The following is a 13,487-nucleotide window of genomic DNA, read 5'->3' on the forward strand; positions in this document are numbered from 1 at the left end:
CTTGATCTGCTGAGTTCCTTAAGCAAATTGGCTTCAGATTCCAGCATCCGCGGTCTCCATGATTATTTACCTGACCTATAGCCATCAAGATTTAATACCTTTATAAAATCCTCTCTTTGTCTCTCCTTATAATTCAATCCTACCAGTCCCACAATGGCTTATTTAGCTTGGAGGTAAAACATGAAAGTCTGCAGACACTGAGGTTGAAGTAAAAACACAATGCTGGAGAAACTCAGATGGTCAAACAGTGTCCTTTATGTAGCAAAGATACAGATGCAGAACCAACATTTTGGGCTTGAGCCTTTGATCAAGGTGTGGAAAAATATCTGCAGGTGCCCAAACAAAATAGTGGGGGAGGGAGGAGTAAGGGGAGGAGCATGGACCCAAAGGCAGGAGGTAATAGATAAGGGAGGGAAGGCACACCAGCAAACGGGAGGTGGTGGATCTGTGAATGGAGAGGGAAGAGGTGGAGACCTGGAGGAAAGGAGACAGAGGGTTGGACAAGAGAGGGAGAACAGGGAGTGGGCAAGCAGAAACCTGAGGAGTCGCTGTTAATACCATCCAATTGGAGTGTGCCCAGACGTAAATAAAGTGTTCCTTCAGTTTACGAGTGGTCTTTGTGGAATAGGACAGACATGTGAGCATGGGAGTGGGATGCAGAATTGAAGTGGTTTGCCATTGGAAGATCCTTGTCGCAGATGTGAACAGAGTGAAGACGATCAGTGAAGCGATCTCCCGGTCTTCGCTCAGTCTCTGATGTAGAGAAGGCCACAAAGGGAGCACCAGATTCAGTAGGTCGCACCCGCGGTGTTGCTTTACTTGAAAGGTCTGTTTGGTGCCCCGAATTTTGATGAAGGAGGGGACGTGGGCGCAAGTATGTCAGTTCCAGCGGCTGCAGGGTAAGGTGCTGGGGAGGGGTCATGGAGGGAACTGTCCCTACAGAAGGCGGAGAGGGGAAGATGTGTTTACTCCATCACACTAACCAACAGTATTTTTGGCGAGGGTAAAGTTGAACTCAGAGTTTCTCAGTAAAATGAGAAGGAATCAGGTGCAGTGGCATAGTTGGCATGGGGGCAACATGGTTGGTATAGCAGTTAGTGCCATGCCTCTACAGCACCAACGATTGGTACTGGGGTTCGAATCCCACACTGTCTGTAAGGATTTTGTATGTTCCCGTGTGTGCTTGGGTGTAGATTAATTGGGTGTAAATTGGGCAGCATGGACTCATGGGCCAAAATGGCCTGATATCATGTTGTATGTCTAAATTTAAAATTAAACAAAATTTAAATTAAAAAAATAAGAGCAAAAAATCAAACAAATTTAATGAGATCCCACTGCTTGGCAAAGCCCAAACTTTACCTGTTCTGCTTTAGCTGACTGACGATGTTTCTGGCACGCGTCCTCCTCCCAGGCTCGGGGACAGAGGCCAGGGGCTGTGTTGGTCCCAGATTTTCTGTGGGGTTGGATTGATGCCGATACTGGTTGACATACTCCACTTTTTGCTTCTACGAAAAGGAGAATGTAACATGCAAGTACTACAAACGGTCCTCGCAGCTTTAAAAGGGACTAGGGACTAAACTCCTAACTGGATAAGAACCTTTGTAGAGAAAACAATGTCCATACTCCCCCTACCCCCCCCCCCCCACGTGCTCGACACTACATCTCGAGGAAAATGGCATTATTGATTGCGCCTCCTTGCTTTCGGAACTTGGAAAGACAGAGAGAAGGGGTAGTGGAGGTGATGAATGTGTACTTTCAGTTTCCTTGCCAACAAGGTCACGGAAGCTATTGGAATTTTCAAAATCCTAGAAACAGGCACTCAGGCTGCCTTTCATGTACCACACACCCTAATCTGCTTTATTCTCACCATCCATTTACCATCAGCCTTGAGCCCTGCAGACTAACAAGCTCCAACACTTCACTCCTAGTCTCTGGGAGATTTTTAGTGATGGGCCATTCCAATGAGTCCCAGTCTCTCTGTAACAGGAGCACAGGGGCAGGCAGAGTGGAAGAGGCAGTGTGCCATAGTCGCTGATTCCCATCCTGCTGCAGAATGTTGAGTCAAGGATGTCTGCCCATGGTTCAACAACAACATCACACTCAAGGCTGCACATATCCACGACAGGACAGAGTATCAGCAAAGTCTCCAGATAAAACACACAGGCAGAATAATGAAAGGCCTCAAAAATTCTGAAACCAAGCAATCCACCTAAACTGAGAATGATAACAATAAGTCAAGCACACACATATCTTGAAACACCACACCTCTAAAGACGCCTGTGAAAATACACCATGCAATTCTGACATCATCCATTCCCGGGAGGTTACTCGTCACCATTGTTCACAGTTCGACTTTGGCTTCTAATTGAGTAAAGGCACCATTTTGAAATTATTACAAATAATTTTATAAACAATTCATTATGTCAATATTTTTTAGATTTGCAATTCATTCAACGTTTATCCAATTCAGTGTAAGACGCTGAGTGGAATGACCTTCTGGAAGAGGTAGTTCTGTCATTTAAGAGAAGGTTGGATGAGTACATGGATGTAAGGGAGTTGGAGGGTTATGAGCAGGGAGCAGTTAAGTGGAACTAGTGGAGTTTCACTTAAATGGGTGTGGACTAGAGGGGCCGAGATGGCCTGTTTCCATACTGTAATTGTTAAACGGTTATATGCATACATCTTGCTTGCTCAAGTCATACGACAAGATTCAAAGTAAAGGCAGACCTTTACAACAAGTATGATCCCACCAACAAGAAGGGATCAACCTGTGGAAGGAAACACAAAAGTCTGCAGATGCTATGACTGTGGTGAAAACACATAGAAATGTGGGAGGAACTCAGCCGGTCTCGCAGAGTCCATAGGAGTAAAGATACATCACTGACATTTCGAGTCAGAGTCCTTCTTCAAGGGATATGCAAAGAACAGGAAGAACATCAGAATAAAGACAAGACTGGCTGCAGGAGGAGTCCAGACCAACAAAAGTTGTTAATTGGATATGATGAGAGGAGAAATGAGAATTCATTTTGGCTCTGTGAAAGGAGGCAGAGAGAAAAGGGAAGAGAGTGACAGAGAAGCCATATTAATGCCACCTATTTGAAGGGTGTTCAGACGGAAGGCGATGTGTCATCCCCTCAATTTGCAGGTGGTCTGGCAGTACATGAGACCATGGACAGACATCGAGGGAATGGAATGGAGATTTGAAACGGGTGGCCTCTGGGAGATCCATGCCATTACAGCTCGGCTCTGTCTGCCACAATAGTATGAATCTCGTAGTAGCCACCCATTTCAATTCGCTGATCCATTCCCTTGTTACCTGGAATTCAAGCAATGGCAACCTCAAGCAACCGGCAAATAAAAGGAGAGGAGAAAATAAATAATCAGAATTAATAAGAGCAAGTAAAAATTTAAATAAAAGTTTAAAATTGTTAAAGTATATGTTCTCTGAAGTAACACAAACGTTTGGTGAAGATGGGAGCAAATATTCAGCCAGCAGAGAGCCTTGGCCGTGCTTTGTTCGTAGCAACTGTTTCAATAAAGTTGTGTTTGAATAAAAGGCATTGTCCAGGATGAAGAGCTGGTTGATGCCTCTCGCTGTTGGAGTGACCCTCTTAAAGTATTGCTTTGTACCTGATTAGTAAGCTTTATCTTTATTAGTATATTATTAGGAATATTAGTAAGACTTTATTTGTAAACTTGAGGGAGGGGTGGTTAATTATGATGTTATTGTTCGTTTTTCAGGCAGCTGCATGGAGGAGGTGGAGGAACCTGCAGATGCAGCGATGTTAAATGTTTTCAAAGAAGGTGACTAAAAATAAAAGAAAATGGTTTAAAGTTTATATATTCATGCAAGTGAATGCTGTTCTGTTTAAGTACAGCATTTTTGTCTTTTTAACTGTTTATTCTTAATGAAGGTGTATTAATTGGGCAATGCAAGCTTGAATCTCAAGCAACCGGAAAACTCATTTATCTGGCATCCACCAATCCCATTTGGTGCCGGATAACAGGGGATTTACTTTATTTATAACCAGAGAAAGCACCAAAAGTTGCATGGGCACAAGAAAAGATCCAGAGTACACCTCGCCTCCATTTGCTTGCACTCATGAACCAAAACAATTACAAGAAAATAAAAAGAGCAGCAAACATTCCAAAAACAAACTGGCTTACTGCACACAAACACGCCGAAGATCAAAAACAAGGGGCCGGAAGAGTTCAGAGGGCCAGGCTGCAGTTGGGAGTTGCTGCCTGGAACAATGAAACCGGCGCACAAGCAGACAGGCCAATATCAATTCCCTAACTGCAACAGCCGGCCTCTACAGTGGGGACACAGGGGAAAGCAGATGCTGGGGACTGGAGCAAATAAAGTCTGCAGGAAGAAGTCAGGGGCCGGGGAGGACAGAACGCCAATGTTTCACGTCAAAACTCTTCATCAAGTCAATGAAAGGTTTCAACCTGAAATGTTGACAACTCGCTTTCTCCCGACTGATGCTGCTTGGCCCACTGAGGTCCTCCAGCAGGTTGCTTTTTGTCATGCTTTTAAAGAGGCTTTCACAACCTCAGGAATCACAGAGTACATATAGTCCCCTCCAAAATGTTTGGGTCAAAGACACCTTTTCCTTTATTTGCCCCTGTGCTCCAGTTGTAAATTTGTAACCAAATGTGATTAAAGTGAACATTCCAGATTTTATTCAAGGTTATTTCCATATCTTTTGGTTTGACCACATAGTCTCTTCTCTTTGGCTTGGCTTCGCGGACGAAGATTTATGGAGGGGCAATGTCCACGTCAGCTGCAGGCTCGTTTGTGGCTGACAAGTCCGATGCGGGACAGGCAGACACGGTTGCAGCGGTTGCAGGGGAAAATTGGTGGGTTGGGGTTGGGTGTTGGGTTTTCCCTCCTTTGTCTTTTGTCAGCGAGGTGGGCGCTGCGGTCTTCTTCAAAGGAGGTTGCTGCCCGCCGAACTGTGAGGCGCCAATGATGCACGGTTTGAGGCGATATCAGCCCACTGGCGGTGGTCAATGGGGCAGGCACCAAGAGATTTCTTTAGGCAGTCCTTGTACCTCTTCTTTGGTGCACCTCTGTCACGGTGGCCAGTGGAGAGCTCGCCATATAACACGATCTTGGGAAGGCGACGGTCCTCCATTCTGGAGACGTGACCTACCCAGCGCAGTTGGATCTTCAACAGCGTGGATTCGATGCTGTCGGCCTCTGCCATCTCGAGTACTTCGATGTTAGGGATGAAGTCGCTCCAATGAATGTTGAGGATGGAGCGGAGACAACGTTGGTGGAAGCGTTCTAGGAGCCGTAGGTGATATTTACCTCATGGTGAAGGGAAAGAGTAACTAAGGGGCAGCCACAGTATGTAGCAAAGTTGGCTGATTACAGTAGGTAATCAGCAACTGTGTCTGCCTGTCCCGCATCGGACTTGTCAGCCACAAATGAGCCTGCAGCTGACGTGGACATTTACCCCCTCCATAAATCTTCGTCCGCGAAGCCAAGCCAAAGAAAAAAGACAGTAGGTTAAGAATTGTCTGCTCCCAATATACAAAAGGGAGAATATGTATGAAACAATTTAGTAGGAATGTTAAGGGCAAAAGTAGGTGTTGATTAGCACAGAAGAGGATGGCCAGACAAGAACAAAGAGAATCCTGACACAGAGACTGTCAGAAACAAAGAGAATGAAAACTAACTCGGTAAGAAACCTAACACAGAAGGAGGTGTTGAGTAGAACAGAATATGGCCAGATGAGAACAAAGAAATAATTAGAAATATCTGGGGTATGTTCTGGCCTTGAGGATTAAGATGGGAGGTCTACTCCCTAGATAACTGTAGAGCAGGAAATTGCTTGAGATAAATCTTATGCAAGGAATCTAGCAAACAGAAAGCCAGCTCTTGTTCAGTGTAATAATGTTGATCTATATAAACAGACTGGGGCCGCCGCCTCCCACTCTCTGCCCGGATCGGGGCATCCGCCTGCCCCACTCGACCGAGGCCGGGGCCGCCGTCTCCCCCGGTCCGGGCAGTATGGACCGACCTAGGAGGGGAGGCAGGCCCCTCCAGCCCGGGTAAGAAACCTGCATAGGAGAAGGCCACTTCGATATAAAACCTACGACCCAAGGACCTCGCTGCCACGTCCCAGCTTGCTTGGCCACGGCACACGAACCATGGGTGTAAAGGGTGGGGCCAGTACTGCGCGCACTGCACTCCACCTAAAAGCTCCTTTGCGCAGGCCCGAGGACAGGTCCACGTCCTCCCCCTCCACGTCCTCCCCCTCCACGTCCTCCCCCTCCACGTCCTCCCCCTCCACGTCCTCCCCCTCCACGTCCTCCCCCTCCACGTCCTCCCCCTCCACGTCCTCCCCCTCCACGTCCTCCCCCTCCACGTCCTCCCCCTCCACGTCCTCCCCCTCAAAAGATGCTCACAAACTCAAGCTAGCATGCTGGAACATCAGAACCATGCTAGACAAGGCTGACAGCCACCGACCTGAACGTCGGTCTGCCCTCATTGCACATGAACTCCTCAGACTTGACATCGACATAGCCGCTCTCAGTGAAGTCCGCCTGGCAGATGTAGGCAGCCTCCAAGAACGCGGCGCGGGCTACACACTCTACTGGTCTGGCAAGCCTTCGGATGAACGACGCCTATCTGGTGTAGGCTTCATGGTCAAGAGCTTCATTGCCTCCAAACTCGAAAACCTTCCGACAGGCCTCTCGGACCGAATCATGTCCATGCGACTCCCCCTTCAAAACAAGCGTCACATCACCCTCATCAGTGTCTATGCTCCAACCCTCCAGGCGGAACCAGCAGAAAAGGACAAGTTCTACACCGACCTGCGCAACCTCATCCAACGCACCCCTACAGCCGACAAGGTTGTCATCCTGGGCGACTTCAACGCTCGTGTCGGCAAAGACTCAGAAACCTGGCCAGGAATCCTGGGCAAGCATGGCGTCGGCAAGTGCAACGACAATGGGCGCCTCCTGTTGGAGCTCTGCGCAGAACAGCGGCTTGTCATTACAAACACCCTTTTTCAGCAGAGGGACAGCCTTAAGACCACCTGGATGCATCCCCGATCCAAACACTGGCACCTCCTGGACTACATCCTGGTGCGAGAAAGTGACAAACGAGATGTGCTCCACACCAGGGTCATGCCTAGCGCGGAATGCCACACTGACCACCGGCTGGTTCGCTGCAAGCTCAACCTTCACTTCAAGCCAAAGCCCAGGAACAATAAAGCCCCCAGAAAGAGGTTCAATGTTGGAAACCTGCAGTCAGACGAAGCGAGAGGAAACTTCCAGGCAAACCTCAAAGCAAAGCTCGACGATGCAACCCGCCTCACGGACCCGTCCCCTGAAACCCTCTGGGATCAATTGAAGACTACCATACTGCAATCCACTGAAGAGGTACTGGGCTTCTCCTCCAGGAAAAACAAGGACTGGTTTGACGAAAACAGCCAGGAAATCCAGGAGCTGCTGGCAAAGAAGCGAGCTGCCCACCAGGCTCAACTTACAAAGCCGTCCTGTCCAGAGAAGAAACAAGCCTTCCGTCGCGCATGCAGCCATCTTCAGCGCAAACTCCGGGAGATCCAAAATGAGTGGTGGACTAGCCTCGCCAAACGAACCCAGCTCAGCGCAGACATTGGCGACTTCAGGGGTTTCTACGAGGCTCTAAAGGCTGTGTACGGCCCCTCACCCCAAGTCCAAAGCCCGCTGCGCAGCTCAGACGGCAAAGTCCTCCTCAGCGACAAGATCTCCATCCTCAACCGATGGTCAGAACACTTCCAATCTCTTTTCAGTGACAACCACTCAGTCCAAGATTCCGCCCCTAAGGCTAGAGCTGGATGAGGTTCCCACCCTGGATGAGACATATAAGGCAATCGAACAACTGAAAAGTGGCAAAGCAGCAGGTATGGATGGAATCCCCCCCAGAAGTCTGGAAGGCTGGCGGCAAAACTCTGTATGCCAAACTGCATGAGTTTTTCAAGCTTTGTTTTGTTGGGACCAAGGTAAACTGCCTCAGGATCTTCGTGATGCCACCATCATCACCCTGTACAAAAACAAAGGCGAGAAATCAGACTGCTCAAACTACAGGGGAATCACGTTGCTCTCCATTGCAGGCAAAATCTTCGCTAGGATTCAACTAAATAGAATAATACCTAGTGTCGCCGAGAATATTCTCCCAGAATCACAGTGCGGCTTTCGCGCAAACAGAGGAACTACTGACATGGTCTTTGCCCTCAGACAGCTCCAAGAAAAGTGCAGAGAACAAAACAAAGGACTCTACATCACCTTTGTTGACCTCACCAAAGCCTTCGACACCGTGAGCAGGAAAGGGCTTTGGCAAATACTAGAGCGCATCGGATGTCCCCCAAAGTTCCTCAACATGATTATCCAACTGCACGAAAACCAACAAGGTCGGGTCAGATACAGCAATGAGCTCTCTGAACCCTTCTCCATTAACAATGGCGTGAAGCAAGGCTGTGTTCTCGCACCAACCCTCTTTTCAATCTTCTTCAGCATGATGCTGAACCAAGCCATGAAAGACCCCAACAATGAAGACGCTGTTTACATCCGGTACCACACGGATGGCTGTCTCTTCAATCTGAGGCGCCTGCAAGCTCACACCAAGACACAAGAGAAACTTGTCCGTGAACTACTCTTTGCAGACGATGCTGCTTTAGTTGCCCATTCAGAGCCAGCTCTTCAGCGCTTGACGTCCTGCTTTGCGGAAACTGCCAAAATGTTTGGCCTGGAAGTCAGCCTGAAGAAAACTGAGGTCCTCCATCAGCCAGCTCCCCACCATGACTACCAGCCCCCCCACATCTCCATCGGGCACACAAAACTCAAAACGGTCAACCAGTTTACCTATCTCGGCTGCACCATTTCATCAGATGCAAGGATCGACAATGAGATAGACAACAGACTCGCCAAGGCAAATAGCGCCTCTGGAAGACTACACAAAAGAGTCTGGAAAAACAACCAACTGAAAAACCTCACAAAGATAAGCGTATACAGAGCCATTGTCATACCCACACTCCTGTTCGGCTCCGAATCATGGGTCCTCTACCGGCACCACCTACGGCTCCTAGAACGCTTCCACCAGCGTTGTCTCCGCTCCATCCTCAACATCCATTGGAGCGCTTACATCCCTAACGTCGAAGTAATCGAGATGGCAGAGGTCGACAGCATCGAGTCCACGCTGCTGAAGATCCAGCTGCACTGGATGGGTCACGTCTCCAGAATGGAGGACCATCGCCTTCCCAAGATCGTGTTATATGGCGAGCTCTCCACTGGCCACCGTGACAGGGGTGCACCAAAGAAATGGTACAAGGACTGCCTTAAGAAATCTCTTGGTGCCTGCCACATTGACCACCGCCAGTGGGCTGATAACGCCTTAAACCGTGCATCTTGGCGCCTCACAGTTTGGCGGGCAGCAACCTCCTTTGAAGAAGACTGCAGAGCCCACCTCACTGACAAAAGGCAAAGGAGGAAAAACCCAACACCCAACCCCAACCAACCAATTTTCCCCTGCAACCACTGCAATCGTGTCTGCCTGTCCCGCATCGGACTTGTCAGCCACAAACGAGCCTGCAGCTGACGTGGACTTTTTACCCCCTCCATAAATCTTCGTCCGCAAAGCCAAGCCAAAGATATAAACAGAAGAGACTGGACAGTAGGGGTCAGTTTTGGGGAATAGCTCACTGGGCAGGTGACTTATGAACTAACGACTGAACCAGAGCTCTGTTAAGCTTTATTCTTGTGCTGTGTAATAAACTGATTGTTGAACCGAATACCTTCTCCTATCACTTCATTTAACGAACACGTTGGACTCAGACGACACATAGACTAAATTGAGGGTAGGGTAAAGCCAGAGTCCAACAGGGGGTATAAAGAAACTGCCTAAGATCCAAAGCATACCACATCATCTGTGAAATAGGGTGGTGGGTGTGTTGTGGCCTGGGCATGTATGGTTGCCACAAGTACCTGCAGACATATCTTCATTGATGATGTAACTGCTGGTGGCAGGAGCAAAATGAACTCTGAGGTGTAGAGAAACATCTTAACTGCTCAAGATCGAGCAAATGCCTCCAAACTGATGGAGGATTTAGACCAGCTTATGCAAGGCTATATGCATGTAAATCAGCAGACATAATCTAATTTCCACACCTACTTTGAGAATAATGCATGCATGAACACAATGGGGCCCAGAGATGCATGTAAATCAGATTAATCTTCCTGCTTGATAGGTTTGTTGGTTGCAGACATTAAAGATAATAAAACCATTTATTCAAAGTGATAAGCTAAGTTGGGACCAGTCCAATATAACTGGAAAGGGCTTGGATATTGTAGTTTGAAATCAACTTAGGATTTTGTAATAAAGATTTGTATAAACTGAAGTGCTCTCGGCATGTTTTCTTTCAGTAGCTCAAACACTGTGACCAATCTAAAACGAACAAAGTGTGAGGTACAAGTTTACCAGAACACAAACTCATTGGACGCCACTTCGTCCTACAGCAAAACAATGACCCTAAACATGCTGTTGACAACAAGGAAGTTTTTCATAGTTAAAAGCAGGAAAAATTCTGATTTATTTCCTTTAAACACACACACACACACATATTCCACACCCCTCCCCCACACACAAACTTGAGAATTTTAAACAGAATCTGGTATCAGGACAACTGACCTTGAGGCCCGATTATTATGAAAAACAACTTTTCCATCATCTTCCTTCACCAAAGGAAAACAACTATTAAACCAACTCCACTTTTATAGCTTATTCTCTACTTCAAGTTACTCAGTTCCATTAACCCAGTTCCAGGCAGTGCTTCGGGTACAAGATTTGAGCATAAAGGCAGACAAAGATTATAGCCTGTGGATACAGAAATTAGCCAGTTTCTAAAGTGGTTCACGATCAGCCTTCAACATTTGAGAACAAGGAGAAGATTCTGGTCCCATGTGCAATCCTTTCATACTGAGAAAGACTTTTTCAAATAAAGAAATAACCCCATCTTTATCTCATTAGTAGTAGAGTACAGCAAGACAGAGATAACTGACATTCAAATGATTGGGCATCAACAACATCTGTGCCGGAAATGGAATGCTTAATATAATTTTACTGAAAACACAATGAGTCAACTGAGAGAGAACAGAGAATTTTAAAAAAAATATATTTCATACTCAAAAAATGTACAAGGGAAAATAATGCAAGCGTGGGCAATCCATAAAACAGCGGGAAAAGGGAACAAGTGTGTGCAATCCATAAAACAACGGGAAAAGGGAACAAGTGTGCGCAATCCATAAAACAGCTAGAAAAGGGAACAAGTGTGTGCAATCCATAAAACAGCGGGAAAAGGGAACAAGTGTGTGCAATCCATAAAACAGCAGGAAAAGCGAACAAGTGTGTGCAATCCATAAAACAGCGGGAAAAGGGAACAAGTGTGTGCAATCCATAAAACAGCGGGAAAAGGGAACAAGTGTGTGCAATCCATAAAACAGCGGGAAAAGGGAACAAGTGTGTGCAACCATAAAACAGCGGGAAAAGCGAACAAGTGTGTACAATCCATAAAACAGTGGGAAAAGCGAACAAGAGTGTGCAATCCATAAAACAGCGGGAAAAGGTAACAAGTGTGTGCAATCCATAAAACAGCGGGAAAAGCGAACAAGTGTGCAATCCATAAAACAGATGGAAAAGGGAACAAGTGTGTGCAATCCATAAAACAGCGGGAAAAGGGAACAAGTGTGTGCAATCCATAAAACAGCGGGAAAAGGGAACAAGTGTGTGCAATCCATAAAACAGCGGGAAAAGGGAACAAGTGTGCGCAATCCATAAAACAGATGGAAAAGGGAACAAGTGTGTGCAATCCATAAAACAGCGGGAAAAGGGAACAAGTGTGTGCAATCCATAAAACAGCGGGAAAAGGGAACAAGTGTGTGCAATCCATAAAACAGCGGGAAAAGGGAACAAGTGTGCGCAATCCATAAAACAGCGGGAAAAGGGAACAAGTGTGTGCAATCCTTAAAACAGCGGGAAAAGGGAACAAGTGTGTGCAATCCATAAAACAGATGGAAAAGGGAACAAGTGTGTGCAATCCATAAAACAGCGGGAAAAGGGAACAAGTGTGTGCAATCCATAAAACAGCGGGAAAAGGGAACAAGTGTGTGCAATCCATAAAACAGCGGGAAAAGGGAACAAGTGTGTGCAATCCATAAAACAGCGGGAAAAGGGAACAAGTGTGTGCAATCCATAAAACAGCGGGAAAAGGGAACAAGTGTGTGCAATCCATAAAACAGCTGGAAAAGGGAACAAGTGTGTGCAATCCATAAAACAGCGGGAAAAGGGAACAAGTGTGTGCAATCCATAAAACAGCGGGAAAAGGGAACAAGTGTGTGCAATCCATAAAACAGCGGGAAAAGGGAACAAGCGTGCGCAATCCATAAAACAGCTGGAAAAGGGAACAAGTGTGTGCAATCCTTAAAACAGCGGGAAAAGGGAACAAGTGTGTGCAATCCATAAAACAGATGGAAAAGGGAACAAGTGTGTGCAATCCATAAAACAGCGGGAAAAGGGAACAAGTGTGTGCAATCCATAAAACAGCGGGAAAAGGGAACAAGTGTGTGCAATCCATAAAACAGCGGGAAAAGGGAACAAGTGTGTGCAATCCATAAAACAGCGGGAAAAGGGAACAAGTGTGTGCAATCCATAAAACAGCGGGAAAAGGGAACAAGTGTGTGCAATCCATAAAACAGCTGGAAAAGGGAACAAGTGTGTGCAATCCATAAAACAGATGGAAAAGGGAACAAGTGTGTGCAATCCATAAAACAGCGGAAAAAGGGAACAAGAGTGTGCAATCCATAAAACAGCGGGAAAAGGGAACAAGTGCGTGCAATCCATAAAACAGCGGGAAAAGGGAACAAGTGTGTGCAATCCATAAAACAGCGGGAAAAGGGAACAAGTGTGTGCAATCCATAAAACAGCGGGAAAAGGGAACAAGTGTGTGCAATCCATAAAACAGCAGGAAAAGCGAACAAGTGTGTGCTATCCATAAAACAGCGGGAAAAGGGAACAAGTGTGTGCAATCCATAAAACAGCGGAAAAAGCGAACAAGTGTGTGCAATCCATAAAACAGCAGGAAAAGCGAACAAGAGTGTGCAATCCATAAAACAGCGGGAAAAGCGAACAAGAGTGTGCAATCCATAAAACAGCAGGAAAAGGGAACAAGTGTGCAATCCATAAAACAGCGGGAAAAGGGAACAAGTGTGTGCAATCCATAAAACAGCGGGAAAAGGGAACAAGTGTGTGCAATCCATAAAACCGCGGGAAAAGCGAACAAGTGTGCAATCCATAAAACAGATGGAAAAGGGAACAAGTGTGTGCAATCCATAAAACAGCGGGAAAAGGGAACAAGCGTGTGCAATCCATAAAACAGCGGGAAAAGGGAACAAGTGTGTGCAATCCATAAAACAGCGGGAAAAGGGAACAAGTGTATGCA

At 46.7% G+C, this 13,487-nt stretch overlaps 1 protein-coding gene across 2 annotated transcripts in view; it reads right to left on the reverse strand.

The window, feature by feature from the left end:
• Positions 1-13,487, reverse strand: part of LOC138765131 (putative helicase MOV-10) — a 129,274-nt gene that overhangs the window by 69,789 nt on the left and 45,998 nt on the right. For both annotated transcript variants that reach the window (XM_069941939.1, XM_069941940.1), the window contains exon 3: positions 1,360-1,505. In XM_069941939.1, the coding sequence (XP_069798040.1) occupies positions 1,360-1,505 (146 nt within the window). The remainder of the gene's footprint in view (positions 1-1,359; positions 1,506-13,487) is intronic.

This window comes from Narcine bancroftii, chromosome 5 (genome assembly GCF_036971445.1).
Source record: "Narcine bancroftii isolate sNarBan1 chromosome 5, sNarBan1.hap1, whole genome shotgun sequence".
Classification (NCBI taxonomy): domain Eukaryota; kingdom Metazoa; phylum Chordata; class Chondrichthyes; order Torpediniformes; family Narcinidae; genus Narcine; species Narcine bancroftii.